This window comes from Taudactylus pleione, unplaced genomic scaffold, assembly GCF_031769625.1.
Source record: "Taudactylus pleione unplaced genomic scaffold, aTauple2 ptg000134l, whole genome shotgun sequence".
In the NCBI taxonomy this organism is placed as follows: Eukaryota; Metazoa; Chordata; class Amphibia; order Anura; family Myobatrachidae; genus Taudactylus; species Taudactylus pleione.
The window spans coordinates 7,855,393-7,874,211 of NW_028284536.1; the positions used below are offsets into that span (position 1 = coordinate 7,855,393).

The 18,819-nt window shown below is 47.6% G+C and overlaps 1 protein-coding gene across 1 annotated transcript; it reads left to right on the forward strand.

Moving 5' to 3' along the window:
• The first annotated feature begins 2,548 nt into the window (after positions 1 to 2,548).
• LOC148523424 (extracellular calcium-sensing receptor-like) lies at positions 2,549 to 17,503 on the forward strand. The gene is made up of 7 exons (XM_088473299.1): positions 2,549 to 2,672; positions 3,887 to 4,043; positions 6,296 to 6,587; positions 8,386 to 9,111; positions 9,808 to 9,948; positions 16,496 to 16,720; positions 17,363 to 17,503. Exons 1-7 carry the CDS (start codon positions 2,549 to 2,551, stop codon positions 17,501 to 17,503), a joined length of 1,806 nt encoding a protein of 601 aa, XP_088329425.1.
• The last annotated feature ends 1,316 nt before the right edge of the window (positions 17,504 to 18,819 follow it).

Below are 18,819 nucleotides of genomic sequence, written 5' to 3' on the forward strand. Positions count from 1 at the left end.
TCAGTCATATACAGGCCAGGCAGCCACAGGAGGTGTTTTCTCCCCCTGGGACTGCCAGTCTGGGCTGTAATTAGCAGAGAGCATGTTTCCAGTCTAGGGGCTGCAGCTGATGCAGTCCCTAGAAGCCAGTGTTTTGGGAATGCACAGTACCACTGCTGCGTGTGCTCATGGACTGGTCTCAGCTCCCAGATACATTGTGCAGACACTAGGACCCGGCCGACTGGGACTGTCTCTTCCTCTCCATGGGCTGCAGCAGCCCTCCTCATCCAAGTGAGTAGAAGCCGCTGCTGGTTGGAACTATTTTCTCAATAACCTTTGCCGGTCTGTAGGAGCGCTATCAATTGCTTCCTTTAGTGGTTCAGGAAAAATGCCTGTCTGCAAAGAACATTGTACTATTTTCTGCAAATACAAGGCCAATTATGTCAATACACCATATAAGAAGCTTGGTTGAGACGGGGTCCGGATCACAGATAGTAGGAACATAACCTTTGAGTAATTTTGGAAATGTTTTCTACATCCATCAGGTCAAAGCTGGTTCATGAAGGCGGGAAGCAGTCGGGAAGCCGACGGTCATAATCCCGACCACCGGCTTCCCGACTGCTAATCCCGGCAAAGTGTCTAATGACAGGCATCGAAATCCCGATGCCTGTCATTAGACCTATGCCAGGAGTTCGACAGCCGGCTTACCGATTGAAGGTAAGCTGGCGCCGGGCACGGACAGTCACGGGGGGAGGTTTAGGTTAGGGCTCCCGGGGGAGACTTAGGGTTAGGCACCCTCCCAGGTTAGGGTTAGGCTAGGGGAAGGGGGGTTAGGTTTAGGCACCCCCAGGGAGGGGTTAGGGTTAGGCAGCCCCCCAGGAGACTAAAGGTGGCCACACACATGGCAATATTTTACCCGATCTGGCCAATTCCGACACAATGGAACGTCAGATCGTGTAAAATTTGGCCAAATCCTAAGTACATCATGAGTCCCCACTCATGATCACGAAGCGATGCACGTCCCTGCTGGTTGCACATCGCATCTTCAGATCTGCCATGCAGTAGGGCAGATCTGACAGTCTAGGACACAATGCACTGTGAAAGTCTGACTGCAGAAGAGATGGTTTGAAGATTGGACTCCAAATTGTGTGCAGATCATGTGCTGAGCTGCCGGGGAGAGTTTCAAGGGAAATCATACACATCAGCTGATCGTGTGCAGATCGCCGTGTGTGTGGGCACCTTCAGGGTTAGGCTGTGGGGAAAGGGGTTTAGGTTTAGGCACTTACAGTGGGGTTAGGGTTAGGCACTTGGGGGGAGGTTAGAGTTAGGCACCCCTAAAGGAGGGTTAGGGCGTAGAATTAGGTTAGTTTATACTTACCTTTGGACATTCGGGATCTTCACCCCTGCCAGGCCATGCGGCCGGTGGTAAATTATACTGATTCCCATGAAGACAGGTGGCTTACATTCAGAAGCCTTCCTTTAACTGCATGGTTGGGATTTCAGCCCGGATGGAGGATACTTTACCTGCATCATAACTGAGAGAGAGTTTCATCAGGCTGCAATCATGGTGGTTTGCAAAGCGTTTCCACTGTACGAAAAAGCTATTTGTGGTTGTGGATTGGTATTCTGCAATAGCTTATCCTCTACCAGTTTAGTCTTTCTCCAGCATCTTTCATATCTGCTACCCCCCTTTTTGAGCTCAATAACACTGTTGTCAAGCCAATAATTTTGCCTAGTGTGGGATGTATGGTTGTATAAGCAGTAGCACAGGAGCTATTGTATCCATTGTAGCCATCACATCCCTATTATAGTAACGGATAAGGAAGCAATGATCTTTAAAGGCATCCAATACCTCAGAGAGATCCAGATTTGCTGCTAGAACCATGGAAGTCACACCACTAACCGGACAATACCTTGTCAACTCTATGAACAAAGGTCTATTTTGATGGTTTGAGAAAGCTGAGGAGTGAGGAGGAAGAATTGTGGTGAGTGAGAAGGACTTAAGTTGAAGGAGAGCAGAGGATGGAAGGAGGGAGTAAAGAAGGTGAGGGGCAAGGTGGATGGAAGGTGAAGAGTGAGGAGGAAGGAAGGTCAGTTGTCTGGAGGAATATATGTGAGGAGTGTGGAGGAAGGATTTTGAAGAGTGAGGAGGAAGGAAGGTGTGTAGTGTGGATGAATGAAAAATGTGAGTATGAAGGGAGGAATAGGAGGAGTGTGGAGGAAGGAAGGTGAGGAGTGTGGATAAAGTGAAGGTGAGGAGTGTGAAGGAAGAAGATGTGGAGCATGGAGCAAGGAAGGGAGGAGTGTGGAGGAAGGAAAGGGAGGAATGTGGAGGAAGGAAGGTGAAGAGCATGAAGGAAAGGGAGGAGTGTGGAGGAAGGAAGGTGTGGAGCATGGAGGAAGGAAAGGGAGGAGTGTGGAGGAAGGAAGGTGAGGAGCATGAAGGAAAGGGAGGAGTGCGGAGGAAGGAAGGTGTGGAGCATGGAGGAAGGAAAGGGAGGAGTGTGGAGGAAGGAAGGTGAGGAGCATAAAGGAAAGGAAGGAGTGTGGAGGAAGGAAGGTGAGGAGCATGGAGGAAATGGAGGAGTGTGGCGGACGGAAGATGATGGGGATGGAGGAAGGAAAAGGAGTAGTGTGGAGGAAGGAAGGTGAGGAGCATGAAGGAAAGGGAGGAGTGTGGCAGAAGGAAGGTGGTGAGTGAGGAGGACTGAAAGTGAGGAGCACAGAGGATGGAAAGTGGGGAGTGTGGAGGAAAGAAGGTGAGGAGTGTGGAGTTGAGGAGTGTGGAGGATTAAAGGTGAAGAGTGAGGAGGATGTAAGGTCAGTAGTCTGGAAGAGTATATGTGAGGAGTTTAGAGGAAGGAAGTTGAAGAGTGAGGAGGAAGGAAGGTGGGGAGTGTGGAGGAAGGAAAAGGAGGAGAGTGAATAAAGTGGAGGTGAGGAGTGTGGAGGAAGGAAAGTGAGGAGCATAGAGGAAGAAAGGAGAGGAGCATGGAGGAAGGAGAGGGAAAAGAGTGGCTAAAGTGAAGGTGAGGAGTGTGGAGGAAGAACATGAGGAGTGCTGAGGAAGGAAGGTGAGGAGCATGGAAGGAGAGAGAAAAGTGTGGCTAAAGTGAAGGTGAGGAGTGTGGAGGAAGAACATGAGGAGTGCTGAGGAAGGAAGGTGAGGAGCATGGGTGGAAGGAAAGGAAGGAGGGTAGATAAAGTAAAATAAGGATTGTGTAGGAAAGAAGGTGGTGAGTAGTGAGGATTACTGCAGGAGAGGAGAGCAGAGGATGGAAGGTGAAGAAGAAAGGAAATATCACTAAAAATATACACCAAGGCAATACTTGAGTATGGATCTGTGTCAGTCACAACCACTTTTTCCAGAGTAAAATTAAATTCTGTATTTTATGTTAATAAATAAATAAATATTCATAAATATTTGGAAAATTCAAATGATTGGGAAGGATTTGGAAAAACAATAAAGACACAAATAAAAGCCTAATATGAAGAAGGACAATAGTGACTCTAGAGGGGAAAAAATAGGGACTCCAGATGGCGATGTGATGGAAAATAGAGACTCTAGGGAGAAAGTGATGGAAAATAGAGACTCTATGGAGCCAAAACCATTTACAGTGGTAAATTATATCAGAAAGTTAGTGCCGTTAAGCTTCCACTGATCTACATTGACATTTGTAGCCAGCCATGAGCACGTATACTGTAAGCCACTAAATAATGAGACTGCTATATCTATAATTGTATTTTACAGTGATTGGTGAAGGAGAACAGTCTCACTACTGACCATGTACTATTATACTGCAGAGTCTTCCTCCTTATTCCACTAATGATGATATATAAGAAGATCCAGCACCGCTCCCCATGAACAGCCTCTTGGTCTTCCTGCCCTTCTTGCCCCTCTCTGTAGGACATGTGTTCCCAGGGTGCAGGCTGAAGGAATGGAATATGGACCCCTTCACCCAGCCTGGGGACCTCCTCATTGGGGGACTATTCCTGGTCTACTCTGGATATGATTTCCATCAGCCAGACTTCCACCACTCACCCGCGCCATCTCCGTGTAAGGGGTAAGTGAGACATAACAGACCAGGGTGCTTGGTGATTATAAATACCATAACTTTTTAATTGTGCTGGAAAAGGATTGGATAAAGGTTTTCACAGGATGATGAGGGCAATATAGCAGTATCTAGCCCTAGAGCCTAAGGCCCTGATTCAGAGCCGGACGCTCTGACCAGAGCGCTCGCTCTGAATCAGGGCCGTCCTATTTAAATGTGGAGCGGCCTTTTGGATGCTCGCATAGCTGTGGGTTACCACCCACAGCTTATGCGAGCATCCATACTGATGGTCGCGATGGTCAAGACCATCGCGACCATCGGGCTTGCGACGAGACCCTGCGGTAGGGTCTCGTTGCTGCAAGCCCTGGAGTGATTTTGGCTCTCAGAACCAAAATCACTCCCACTGACATCACTAGTGATGTCAGTGGGGCCGGACCCAGACGGTAGGCGTTCCCATGGGAACGCCTCCATCTGGCAGCCACGCTCCCGGCACGCCCACCAAAGGGGGCATGCTGTCACTCACCATCAACAGCACGCCCCCTTTGATGCGAGACCCGGAGCGACAGCTTGGCTGTCGCTGTCCGGGTCTCGCGCATGCGCGCGATGGAGCTCCCTCCGTCGTGCGCATGCGCATTGGGGTAACATCGGCCCGCTTGCGAGCGTCCTGCGCTCGTGAGCGGGTCTGAATGAGACCCTTAGTTCCGAGTTGGACACAAGATTGAATGCGACCGCACCTAGTGATTTTATGCATTCCGTGCTTGTACTGCAGCAAACCTATGCATCTCTGCATACCTGCGATTAATCCTGATTTGGGTGGTACTGGGTGTAAACTGGCCATACACATGTCAGAAAACCATCTTGAGTGTATGTAGCCAGACTGGCAGCATTCCCTGCACCATGTGTATGTAAAGAAAACGCTTATTCCAGTCGCATCTCATCAGCATTGGCACTCTCCATATGGGTAGGTGTAAGTGCCGATGACAGTGATGGCGACTGGTCTCGTGTACGGATAAAGCGCGGCGTAGCGGTGTGTACGGTATCAGGATGTGTTGTACGGTCTCATTAGCATTCTGTCTGAAATCCATTCGCAGTCAGAATTCAGCCACCTGTGAACATATGAGCCACTTAGAGTCAGGTCCTTAGACTGTAACCAAAATAATGAACATCAGCAATTAATAATTATTCTTGAAAAAATTCATATTAAATAATCGCCATTATAATAATGATAAGATGCCTCTTGTTTAATACATACCAAGGAAGAGCCTTCCAGGACGTCATTATACAGCGGTGAGGGTATGTGACCGGCTCGCTGCTCCACGTGTTTCCTGTGGACCAATCGTGTGACATGACGCTATGGCCCCTGTAGATGTGTGTCCCTACAAGCTGGGCGTGGTGAAAACATAAAATAAAGTCCACAAAAGAACACAAAACTACACAGATAATCTGCTGCTCGGTGCAACCCGGCTGAATGATTTATTTTCTTTTTTTTTTTTTAAAGTGATAAGCTCTCAAATTAGTATCTATAGTATATGTAGTGTTATCATCAAATAACGAATGTATTGCTGGGAACACGTAACAGATTCATCTTAATATATTAACTGTAATCATAATGTAATCTTAAAAAAACCCCACATAATTAATGCTCAGGGCCGGCTCCAGGGTTCGGAGCATCCTGTGCCAGCTCTTCAAAGTGCGACCTCACATCACAAAATGGGGGTATGGTCTAAATACCATAGGTCAAGCCCCCTATGTGCCATTATTTGGAGGCACGCCTCAGGCTGGGGGGAGCCTCACTAGCTGGGCTTCCCCCAACCCTCTCCCGTCACTGAATGGATTCCGCGCGCATGCACGCAGCATCCATTACTTCGGGGTCCGGCACCACCGCACAGCTACGGCAGTGGGGGTCCCCAACCTCCCAATTTCACCACCCGTGGGCCACTTCAGCCCACGGGTGGAACAGTGGGACAGTACTGTCCTGCTGAAATCGGGATGTTGGGGAGGGGTGCGCCCTCTATGGGTGGCGGCCCTGTTCGACCGCACTGGCCGAACACCACTAGAGCCGGCCCTGTCAATGCTGTCATACTATTGGAACCGATCCCCAGCCTGAATTATATGCACAGCGTAACATAAGGTTCTATCCATCAGGGAGACTGAATATCCCATGACCTGAAGACAATGGAGTGATGGGGGAAAGGACACACACAGTACATATATATATTTATATTTATACACATAACAATTCATACTCTATCCATCCTTTGCAGGTTCCATATCCGCTATTACCGGGATGTTCTAGGCTTCGTGTTTGCAATTGAGGAGATTAACAAGTCCCCGGAGCTGCTGCCTAATGTCACCCTGGGCTTCAGTCTGCTCCACTCCTGTATGTCCGAACTCCGTGCTATTGGGGGAGCTCTGTCCCTGCTGTCAGGTGCTGGACACCCCACTCCCCAATATGACTGTCATCCGACCTCCGCCATGATTGGGATTGTGGGGGATATGGTTTCTGCTCTGTCTGTTCCCATCGCCAGGATCCTGGGGGTTCACCGCCATCCGCAGGTACCCGCGAACATGGCCTCTCCATCACGTGTGTCTTCATTTACTATTTATCTGCATGACACAAGTGTGTACGAGCGCTGATCACATTGCATTGTACATACTAACTGACTATAAAGTGCCGGCATGTGTTATACTACACACACAGACACAGGGGCTCCATTAGGAGCCCTCCCTGCAGTGTGGACGAGCGCTGATCACATTGCATTGTACACACATACTGACTATAAAGTGCCGGCATGTGTTATACTACACACACAGACACAGGGGCCACATTAGGAGCCCTCCCCGCAGTGTGTACGAGCGCTGATCACATTACATTGTACAGACATACTGACTATAAAGTGCTGGCATGTGTTATACTACACACACAGACACAGGGGCCCCATTAGGAGCCCTCCCTGCAGTGTGTACGAGCGCTGATCACATTACATTGTACATACATACATACTGACTATAAAGTGCCGGCATGTGTTATACTACACACACAGACAGGGGCCACATTAGGAGTCCTCCCTGCAGTGTGTACGAGCGCTGATCACATTGCATTGTACATACATAGTGACTATAAAGTGCCGGCATGTGTTATACTACACACACAGACACAGGGGCCTCATTAGGAGCCCTCCCTGCAGTGTGTACGAGCGCTGATCACATTACATTGTACATACATACATACTGACTATAAAGTGCCGGCATGTGTTATACTACACACACAGACACAGGGGCCCCATTAGGAGTCCTCCCCGCAGTGTGTACGAGCGCTGATCACATTGCATTGTACATACATACTGACTATAAAGTGCCGGCATGTGTTATACTACACACACAGACACAGGGGCCCCATTAGGAGCCCTCCCTGCAGTGTGTACGAGCGCTGATCACATTGCATTGTACATACATACTGACTATAAAGTGCCGGCATGTGTTATACTACACACACAGACACAGGGGCCCCATTAGGAGCCCTCCCTGCAGTGTGTACGAGCGCTGATCACATTGCATTGTACATACATACTGACTATAAAGTGCCGGCATGTGTTATACTACACACACAGACACAGGGGCCCCATTAGGAGCCCTCCCTGCAGTGTGTACGAGCGCTGATCACATTGCATTGTACATACATACTGACTATAAAGTGCCGGCATGTGTTATACTACACACACAGACACAGGGGCCCCATTAGGAGCCCTCCCTGCAGTGTGTACGAGCGCTGATCACATTACATTGTACACACATATGTGACACGGGTCCTATGGATCCCTCTCCTGGTAACCATTGCGATCCGTTACCCATAGGCTACAGCGGCTCGCACCATCTGAGGGCGTTAGCTTCGCATTTCAGCATATTTTCCCCTAATAACGCTGCGGCCATAGCCAGCTGAGGAAGGCATCATGATTACTTACAGTGTTGATGCCACCTGTAGACGCACTCGCCATTGTGTTGGAGCATGCGCCGTTTGCTTCAGCGACCTCCCAAGGGTATTCCTGTAGCCTTGTGCATGGTCACTGGAGCCGCGACCTGGTGAGGACATATTACATCAGGGCTTTCCTTCTGTGGTGCAATCTGCTGCTAATTCTTCCTGCTAAACAATGATAAGCGGCAGATAAATGAACGTTTCGCACATGTGCCCTTTAGTCTGTCTTACACGTACCACAAACATAGCAATGAGCATTTTTGCAACACACAGCAAAGAGGTTATTTGTGCTTTTTTATTGTTGCAGTCAGTACCTGTTCATTTAGGGTGAGGGGCGCCTGTCACTAGACATCTAGCAGCCACTGTCATCTTTTCTTCCAGATCAGTCATGGGGCATCCTTGTCCTCCTTGAGCAACAAAGTGGACTTCCCGTCATTCCTGCGCACCGTGTCCAGTAACATGTTTCAGAACATCGCTCTTGCTCGGCTCATTGGCCAGTTCGGATGGACATGGGTGGGCATGCTGGTGGTGGACAATGACGTAGGGGAGCAGGGTGGGCGAGTCATCAGGGCAGAGGTAGAGAAAAGTGGAAGCTGCTTGGCTTTTGCGGAGAAGATCCACGTGAGCTACACGCAGAGACGGGTCCTGAGGGTGGTGGACGTTATAAAAGGGAGCTCTGCCAATGTGATTATTCTCCACAGCACGGAGGTCCACGTGAAGGCCCTGCTCAATGCCATGTTTGATGAGGGCGTGACTGGGAGAATATTCATCTCTTCAGCTTCCTTCACAATCACACCAGGACTCTTCTCCAGAAAGGCTTGGGCCGTCCTCAATGGTACCATCGGTCTGGTGCCTAACACAGGACCTATGCCCGGCTTTGAGATTTTTCTACAAAAGTTAGGCCCTTCCTTTAACACTACGTACCCCTTTATTGGACCCTTCTGGGAAATGGCATTTAATTGTAGATGGTCTGATGGAAAAGTGGAGCCTGACACAGAGACAGGGACTGTGCTGACATTGTGCACGGGAGAAGAAGACCTGAACACCCTGATTCCTTCATTATTTGAGACATATGACCTCAGTTACACGTACCATGCCTACCTGGCTGTATACGCCTATGCACATGCCCTGCATAGCCTGCTTGGGTGCCAGTCAGGCAGAGGGCACTGGGCGTGCGGCAATGTCAGAAGAATCCATCCCTGGCAGGTAACAGTCTTCTTAGATAATTTCAATTACAAAGAGAATTACAAGAGAAAGCTGCCAGTTTCCAATGTAGCCGCACGCTGTAGAATCCAATAATGGTAATAAGATGATTCCCTGTATCTATCGTTCCCATAATGTAATTATAGCTACAGTACAACTGATTCTTGTAGGAATGGTGCTCGGTCCATTGGCCATCACCACCTCACCTCATGTGTAATCACACAGCTTATCCACTCTTACAGTAAACAACCCTTCCTACAGTATGGTCATGGTAATACCGTCTTTCTCAAACTCACAACTAATAACCCCTTGTCCTCTGTGTGGTGCATCCTACAATAAGTTAATTAGGAAAACCTTTGTATCTGACCGCAAATAAAGTGATATACGCTAATTAGGAGACCACTAACGCTCCTTGTTTCCAAAGTGAACAATCTTAGGTTGTATCCTGTAACTTACACCAGTTAGCGGTGTGCTCTGAGCTGCCTCTGTTTACTGGCCAGCCACCAGGCACTAGGGCCTGGAGTGGCCATTGCTGGATGTGCAACCACCAACTTGCGCCTTCTGTGCATGCCTGTCTTCCCACAGTGTCTTTCTCCTCAGTCCGGAAACCTTATGGAAATGAATCTGAGAGTGTCCCACATAACTGGAACCCCCATATACACAGTGCAGGATGCGGTTAAGATCCCGACAACTGGGATGCCATCTACCAGAACTGGAATCCTGACTGCCAAGAGAACACCGGTGACGGAATCCCGACATGACTGGGGATGCCAATGCCAGGATCCCGGCAGACGGCATCCCGTTTGTAAGGAGACTGGGGGTAAGTATCAGCCGCGGGAGGGAGGGTTAGGTTTAGGAACCCCAGGGGGACTTAAGGTTAGGTTGGAGGAGGGGGGAGCTTAGGGTTAGGCACTAGACAGGGGGGGTTAGGTTCAGGCACCATCGGGGAGAGGTTAGGGTTAGGAACTAAGGGGGGAGGGTTAGGGTTAGACACTAAAGGGGGAGAGTTATATATATAGATAAAATTATGTACATCTCTCAGCAAATGAATACAGTTGGCATCCAAGTAGATGACAAGGAGGTTGTAATGGCGATGCTGCAAATCTTATGTCAGAGTATGATTTCTTTGCAGTGGCTTTGGAGTCTTTTGCTATGAGCTGCAGTTTCTAGAGTGCATACCTGTGAAGGCCAATGCTGAGAATTCTCTTCTGCTGTCAAAGAGCACAAAGCCTTAAAAGCCAAAGTACAAATGTTTCAAGTGTCACAAGTTGGGACATAAGGCCTCACAGTGCAGAGCAAGTGGTACCTCATAAGTGTGATAGAAGGAATGAGTCAACAGTGAATGCAGCAGTCACTGCAAAGATTGCTCATACATGGACTCAGGAGCCATGAGGCACTTTAGCTGCAACAAGAGTTGGTTAAAGTTACTGAAGCCATGTGAATTTGTGAACGTCAGGGGAATAAGAGATAAATATCTATATACTAGGAAGGTTGGGACAGTTACAGTACACTTAAAAATTAAAGGCGAAACAGTTGTCACAGACATAATAAATGTACTAAATTTGCCTGATGTAAATTTGCCTGATGTAGGAACCAATCTGGTTGCTATCAATGTACTGGAGAAGAAAGGAAACAGAGTCCCATTCGCAGAGGGTCAGTGTGTTGTGTACAACAATAGAGGGACTGTAATTTCAGCAGCAACCTGGTGCTAATAACTGTGTATCCTGGACAATGAAGAGTGTTGAGCAATGGCAGCTTCTGACTGCAACCAGTCTTTGGAGCTACTCTATGGTACAGGAGACTGGGTCACCTAGGGTATGGTAATGTACAGAAGCTTCTACTTGGCATGGTGACAGGGATGTCAGTGAGAAAGATCAGAGCGTGAAAGCTACATGAGGGGTAAGCAAACACATTGCACCTTTCCCAAGTCAGCATCCAGAGCAATGGAATTAGCGCATACAGACGTATGTGGACCAATGGAGGTGGAATCTGTGAGTGGAAACCAATACTTCATGACGCTCGTAATGTACAAGAAAGAAAGCAATATCATAGTGTACAAGAGTCTTGTAGAAAATCAGACAGGCCTGAATATAAAAGTTGCGCTAGATGATCAGACCTATACAATGTTGGTGAAAATAAACAAGAATTTATTACAATATTATAAAATATCTATGAATCATAGACATAAATATGTCAATAAAAAATAACAATAAAACCAAGTTAAATCATATAAACATATAGCCTCTCTTGCTTGGGTATATAGAGCCTGTCCCTATAAGTGTTTCCCGATTTAAATAGATGTAAGTCACACTCTCAGTCTTTTTAGGTGCAACATAAAAGTCCAATGTATATTTACCAATTAAGGTCACCAGGTAGAGGGATTTTCCTATTGACATACAGTCCTGTATGTGGCACTCGGAGCCCTCAAATATCCTTGGTGTTCATTAAGTCCAGTCCCCTATAATGACGTGTAGAGTCCAACTCCTATCACCAGGTAGAGGGATATTCCTAATAGCATACAGTCCTGTATGTGGCACTCGGAATCCTCAGATGTCCATGGTGTTTGACAAAGTCCATGCGCTTGGTATAAACTGACCAAAGGTAAATCCGCTGATGTCAGGAAACAGGTTCAGGCTCAGTGAATTTCGTTCAAAGACCTCTAGGAAGGAGGCTACCACCTAACGCATTTCGCTGTGTAAAAGGTACAGCTTTTTCAGATCAGCAGATCAGTCCAGCGCCTGTGTATTCCTCCATTTTGTTTCCTGAATATAAAAGTACTGAGAACTGATAATAGCAGAGAATACGAAAATAGAGATCGATCCATCTATCACAAGCCAAAAGCAAATAGCAGCAACCAACTATTGTCTACCAGAACAAAATGGTGTGAGAGAGGGCAAACAGAACAATAGATGAAAGAGCACAGACTATGCTAAGTGATGCAGGTCTGTACAAAAAGATCTGGGCCAAAGCAGTACAAAGTGCAGTTTTCCTCAGTAATTAAGCATTTTCAGTGACAGTCAAAGACAAAACACCACTGGAGTCCAGAAAAATGCCAAGTATCAGTAATTTGGGTGCATGGCATATGTCCATATTCCTAAAGAAAGAAGACACAAGCTGGATCCCAAGTTTATCTCGTGTATCATGCTAGGATACTGTCAACACAACAAAGGCTAAAGATTGTGGAGAATTGACAACAAAATGCTTCTAAGGTTGAGAGATGAAGTGTTTCATGAGACCACTTCAATCAAAGACAGACAGGACATCGTAACACTACAAAAACTTGTGAGGCTAGATATGCCTGCAGCTGGAAGTGTGTCAGAGACTGAAACCGTAGACTCAAGTGATCAACCACAGAGCAGGAGTTCTATGTGGAGCAACAAAGGAAAACTTCCTAAAAGATACAGTTAAGAATTTGCAAACTTTGTCTACTGAGAACCTCAAACCTTCCAAAAAGCAAAGTAAAGCAGAGACTGACAAGAGTGGAAATCAGCCATAGATATAGAGCTTACAGCTTTAAACTACTACAAATGGAGAGAGAAAAATTTATTTATCATCATAGTCTATGTACATGTTCCTCGACTCACAGGACAAGAGGACCAAATAGCCAATGCCAACCTGTTACTAATGCCCCTTTCACACTTGCAGAAAAAATCCAGGAACGTGAATAGACCAAGGTTTTTGCTATGTGTCACTGCAAACGACCCGGGTGGAAGTCCCTGGTCCACGACCCTGTTCTGTACCAGGGTCGGACTGAGACCCAGGAAATTCACGAGTTTATAGACCTGTGTATTTTGCTGATTTAATGCCTGAAAGACCTTGGGCCTGTCCACCAATTGTTAGGTTTGAGGTTTAGATGGAACCTAAGTGCAGGCGCTTTATCATAAAGGCTATATTAAAGCAATGCTTAACGAGTTTGGGATGACAGATGCTAAAGCATTCAACACGAGCATGAAAACTTCAAAAGTTATGTGTCCGACAGATGCAAAAATTCCTCACCAAAGTGCTATTGGGACTTTAATGTAGGCACATGGCCAGACATGACCCAGACTGTCAGCCGTGTAAGGCAATCTGCAAACAATCCAGGAAAAGAGCACTAGACAGCAATCAGGTGCATCCTTCGATACCTGAGAGGAACAAGTTCCTTCAAACTAAAGTACAAGAAGACAGAGACTTTAGAGCTATTGTACACACATTCTGTGATGCTGACTGGAAAGCAGGTGAAGACGGCAGGCGATGCTACACCAAATATCTATGTACTATGGCAGATGCAGCCGTCTGTTGGGAGAGCCAAAAACAGCCTTATCTACTACCGAGGCACTACTGAGGCAAAACATGGCACTTACAGAAAGAGCCACAGAAGCATCATGGTTGAACGAGACGATGGCTGTCATTCAGAGGTGGGCACAGTTGCATTTGTCACAGCCACTATGGCATAGTTATGTTAATGCCGTGAATGATGGACGTCCTATTGAGGTGCCTATCGATGAATCCGTCAATGTGCATACAAAGATGCACTACCGGCCGACCGTCGCCTGCACCTTCAAACAATGCACCTGTCTATGGCAGAAGCAGAATGTCTGGGGGACCATAGCCACCATCTTTAGATGCAGACACTGACACCGGCATGCCTACAATACCCCGCACCAGTTAGCCCCCCCAGCAGTTACCATCCAGAAATGCCCATGAAAATTGCATGGATGCAGGTGCACTGTACCTCGGATACGTGCACAGAGGGAAAACATCGGGTACTTGCACACAGTGGGCCTGATTCAGACCCGCTCGTGAGCGCTGAGTGCTCGCAAGCGGGTCAATGTTGCCCAAGTGCGCATGCGCACGACGGAGGCGGCTCCGTCGTACGCATGCGCGAGACCCGAATAACGACAGCCAAGCCGTCGTTATGGGTCTCGCACCAAAGAGGGCGTGCTGTCGATGGTGATTGACAGCATGCCCCCTTTGGTGGGTGTGCCGGGGGCGTGGCTGCCCAGACGGAGGCGTAAGCACTCCAGGGCTTGCAGCAGATGAGACCCTACTACAAGGGTCTCGTCACAAGCCCCTTGGCCACTCGCTATAGCTGTCGGTGGTCACCCACAGCTATGCGAGCGGCCAGGAGGCCGCTCCAAAAAGTAAGAGGGACGGCCCTGATTCAGAGCAAGCGCTCTGTCAGAGCGTCCGGCTCTGAATCAGGGCCAGTGTCTTCCGTGCATCCAGCTCTGAATCACCCCCTAGGTGTAAGCTAGGTACTTTTTAGCTTAGATGAGACCACCAACATTGCATGTGACACAAGGTGCCATAGAATTATCTTCCAGTACTGGTCCAAGCACATCTCTATCAGGCACAGTGTCATTAGATAAAACCTCGGTCAGCGTATCTCATGTGACCAGTGAGGACAATGTCGCTGATATGTTTTGCATTTTATTACGTATATTTGCATAACACCCTCTTATGTTTTGGTGGCAGTTGAGACGTCCTGAATTTAAGATGCTCATATTGAAGTCATGTAACCAGAGGTAGCCTTGAGTGAGGGGGTGTGGGGGGGTTTGAGGTACGCTCTGGACCTGGAGCAGCTGTGGCAGAGGTGTACCCTTACCTGTGCCTCCTGTGCAGGCGTTGCTTCCCATTGCGTCCTTTTTCTCCATCCAGGATGTGCCCCTGAGAGTGTCCTGCATAACAGGAGCCCCCAGATACACCTGGCCACCACCGCCTATTATACTAATATATCCCGCTGCTACACTGCATAAGTCTATACAGAGTGTGTATTACCCAGCGCATCACAACGCCAAGCATACCCAACCACTACTGGCTGCAACTGGATAATCCTGTTACCCTGTACCTGCTATTAACCCTGTGTTGAACTGTTCCTGTTTCTATCTGGCTAATAAACCTTCACCTGCCATAAAATGAGGTCCACAGATTGCCCAAAATACGCCCTTTAACCATGTAACCAACCCCAGAGAGAAATAAACACTAAGCTATCACTAGCAGAGCAGAGAGCAGTGCCATGTTTCTCCCACACACTGATCATTCATAAAACACGTGTACACAAGTTTAAGGAATACGAGTCACACCCCTCCGTAACACTGAGACATTTCCATTGGGGACGAGCTGGGGATGGGGACTGCTCAGATCACACAAATACTTATAATCACTGCGGAAACGTCTCCTTCCTGGTGCAGCATCAGATCGCTTCCTCACTCCATGTAACAGCAGGAGGTGCCCACCTGATTCCTCAGTGATCACCCACAACCACCAGGAGCCACCTCTGGAGACTGAGGGGACCTATTTATCAATTCTCCGTGCTTATCGCCACAATACAGATTTTGTTACCACCGCAGTTTAATGACCCTGGACTCCATCCGCAGCCCAGGCGATAACCCAGCACTTCTGCGAGGACTTTCTCTTTTGTTACCGGCAACATATTGCTGTCAGGCAAAGGGGCATGGTAAAATGCACGATCAGGGGTTGAGCGCGCCCACAGTAGTTTGGTATTAGTGAAAATTAAGTGAATCCTTTCCCGCTTTAGCAGGTCCTACCGACATATCACGACAAATCACAGACCTACATTTCAGTAAGTCTCCATCCCCTGTAGAGGTCTAAGATGTTGAGGGCACCTTATTCTAACTGAGGGACATATGTATAAAAGCTTGATGTGAGATAAAATTGTGAAATATATATCAACCAATCGGCTCCAAACTATCATTTCTTAAACACAGCCTGCAAAATGTAAGATAGAAGCTGATTGGTTGGTGATATATAGCTCACATCAAGCTTTGATACATATGCGTGTGCTACAGAAAATAGGACCTTCTCAGATTAATAGATACGTCTCTATGGTCCTCCACTGTGATCTTTCCATCCTCTCTCTTCATATCTTTCTTACAAAATGCTGTGTAAATGCAGTGTGGGAGTCTCACCACTTTATTATTTATTATCAGTTATTTATATAGCGCACACATATACCACAGCGCTTTACAGAGAGTATTTAACCATTCACATCAGTCCCTGTCCCAGTGGAGCTTACACTCTATATTCCCCATCACATACTCACACACATACACACTAGGGTTAATTATTATTATTATTTTTTTGCTGGGAGCCAATTAACCTCCCAGTATATTTTTGGAGTATGGGAGGAAACCCACGCAAGCACAGGGAGAACATAAAAAATACACACAGTTAGGGCCATAGTGGGAAAATGAACCGACAACCTCAGTGCTGTGCGGCAGTAATGCTAACCACTACACCGTCTGTGCTGCCCACTTTATAACACTCTCTCTCATGGTCCCTACAGGTCCTGCACTCTCTTAAGAAAACCCCTTTCCGGGCCCGGTCTGGGGACACCCTCACTTTCAATGCCAACGGGGATGTTTCCGCTTCGTATGACATTGTGACCATTCAGATCCTGAGCGGTAACTTCCAGCTGGTGACGGTGGGGTCGTTTAACCCCGGGGCCGCCCCAGGTCCCGTGATTCTCATCAACACCAGTGGCCTCCTGTGGAATGATAGGTTTTCCCAGGTGAGTGGACTGCGCACAGGGTGGGGGACTGTTATCGCCTCACGTAGCAGATTAGAGAACCAGCGCACATTTGTGATTGGCTGGCGCGGGTTACCAAACTCTATCTCACAACACTGTGCAATGCTAGATCAAAATAAACAAATTATCAACCACCTCCCAATTCATCCAAACAGTATGCCCTCCCCCCAATGCCGTTAATGATGTCCCACTGGGCCGCATCATTTGTGGCATCATGGTGCCAGCTGTATAAGGTCACTATTCTCCGTATATAGCCCATAACCCTTTTCTCAGCCCTACCAGCTGCGACACCCCCATCCTTCCATACTGGGCTCCTATCACCCACATAGACGGCTGTCTTCGCCCGGGCGCAGGACATGGAAGCGTATTATTGCTTGTATAGCAAAAACAACTAAGTGATCCACACTGAGCCCAAAGCAGCTGCGTTGGAGGGTGCCAACCTCCTATAAGAGAAATAGTACAGTAGGAATAAGGATACAGCGCTATTAAGGGTTAACTAGTATTAAATATAAAATGGAGATCACCAATACAAATATATAGATAGTCAGTAAATATAATGGTGCCGCTGATAGGAGCAATAATTCAACATTTATTAAGACTTATCCCCATAGAGATATTTACCAGTCCTTGGATTTTGAGGTTCAAACAGTCAGTGAGATGACTTGTGGTGGTTTTGGCGGTGGATCCGTGGCTGGAGCTGGTGTGTCTGGGCGAAATGCAGTCTCAATGTTGGGGTCCAGAGGAGTCTCTGTGTCATTGGCGTAAGGTGCAAATAAACGTTTCTGAAAAGTAAGTAGCTGCTTAACATGCTCCCCTGGGGCAGCCTCCCCCCAGCTCCCTCAGAGACGGCCTATCTGGCCTGATACCTTATATTGCTGCCACTTTAGTACTTCATTGATGTGGACCTGAGGTCACTGCTTTGCACTAGTTTATTGCTGGGCATATTTCAATGTTTGCTAATTTGCTAATTTTTAATTTTGACCTTTTTTGGGAACATTTTATTGCTTTGTTTTAACAAATGTTGAATTATTGCTCCTATCAGCTGCACCATTATATTTACTGAATATCTATATATTTTTATTGTTAATATCCATTTTATTTTTAATACTGGTTAACCCTTAATAGTGCTGTATCCTAATTCCTACTATATTATTGGCAGTGTGGCTGCCATGACATGTGATTGGCTGCCCGCCTTTTCCTGCAGCGACATGTGATTGGCTGCCCGCCTTTTCCTGCAGCGACATGTGATTGGCTGCCCGCCTTTTCCTGCAGTGACATGTGATTGGCTGCCCGCCTTTTCCTGCAGTGACATGTGATTGGCTGCCCGCCTTTTCCTGCAGAGATTTGTGATTGGCTGGCCGCCTTTTCCTGCAGTGAGATGTGATTGGCTGCCCGCCTTTTCCTGTAGTGACATGTGATTGGCTGGCCGCCTTTTCCTGCAGTGACATGTGATTGGCTGGCCGCCTTTTCCTGCAGTGACTTGTGATCGGCTGGCCGCCTTTTCCTGCAGTGACGTGATTGGCTGCTCGCCTTTTCCTGCAGTGACATGTGATTGGATGCCCACCTTTTCCTGCAGTGACGTGATTGGCTGCCCGCCTTTTACTGCAGTGACATGTGATTGGCTGCCCGCCTTTTCCTGCAGTGACATGTGATTGTATGCCCGCCTTTTCCTGCAGTGACATGTGATTGGCTGCCCGCCTTTTCCTGCAGTGACGTGATTGGCTGCCCGCCTTTTCCTGCAGTGACATGTGATTGGCTGCCCGCCTTGTCCTGAAGTGACATGTGATTGGCTGCCCGCCTTTTCCTGCAGTGACATGTGATTGGCTGCCAGATTATAGTGCCAGGAAAGATTCTACTTATCATTTATCTATCACCTTCTAGAAGATAATAGCTAGAATCTGGTTGCTATGGGCAACATCTCCGCTTCTATAAACCTGCACTTTAGTAAATATCCCCCAAGACTCCATATTGCAGAAGTTGGCGATGACTCTCATGTATCTCTGCTTGTTCACCCCAGGATCACATGCCCCTTTCCAGCAGATGCCTGGCACTGGGCACTGTTACTCAGCTTCCCAGTATCC

Excerpts from the sequence above, each read along its gene's own strand:
- LOC148523424 (XM_088473299.1), top strand. The coding sequence starts at position 2,549 with ATGGAGGAAATGGAGGAGTGTGGCGGACGGAAGATGATGGGGATGGAG. Across the intron at positions 2,673-3,886 it reads AGTGTGGCAGAAGGAAGGTG|GACATGTGTTCCCAGGGTGC; the intron begins GTGAGTGAGGAG and ends CCCTCTCTGTAG. Across the intron at positions 16,721-17,362 it reads GGAATGATAGGTTTTCCCAG|TCCTTGGATTTTGAGGTTCA; the intron begins GTGAGTGGACTG and ends GATATTTACCAG.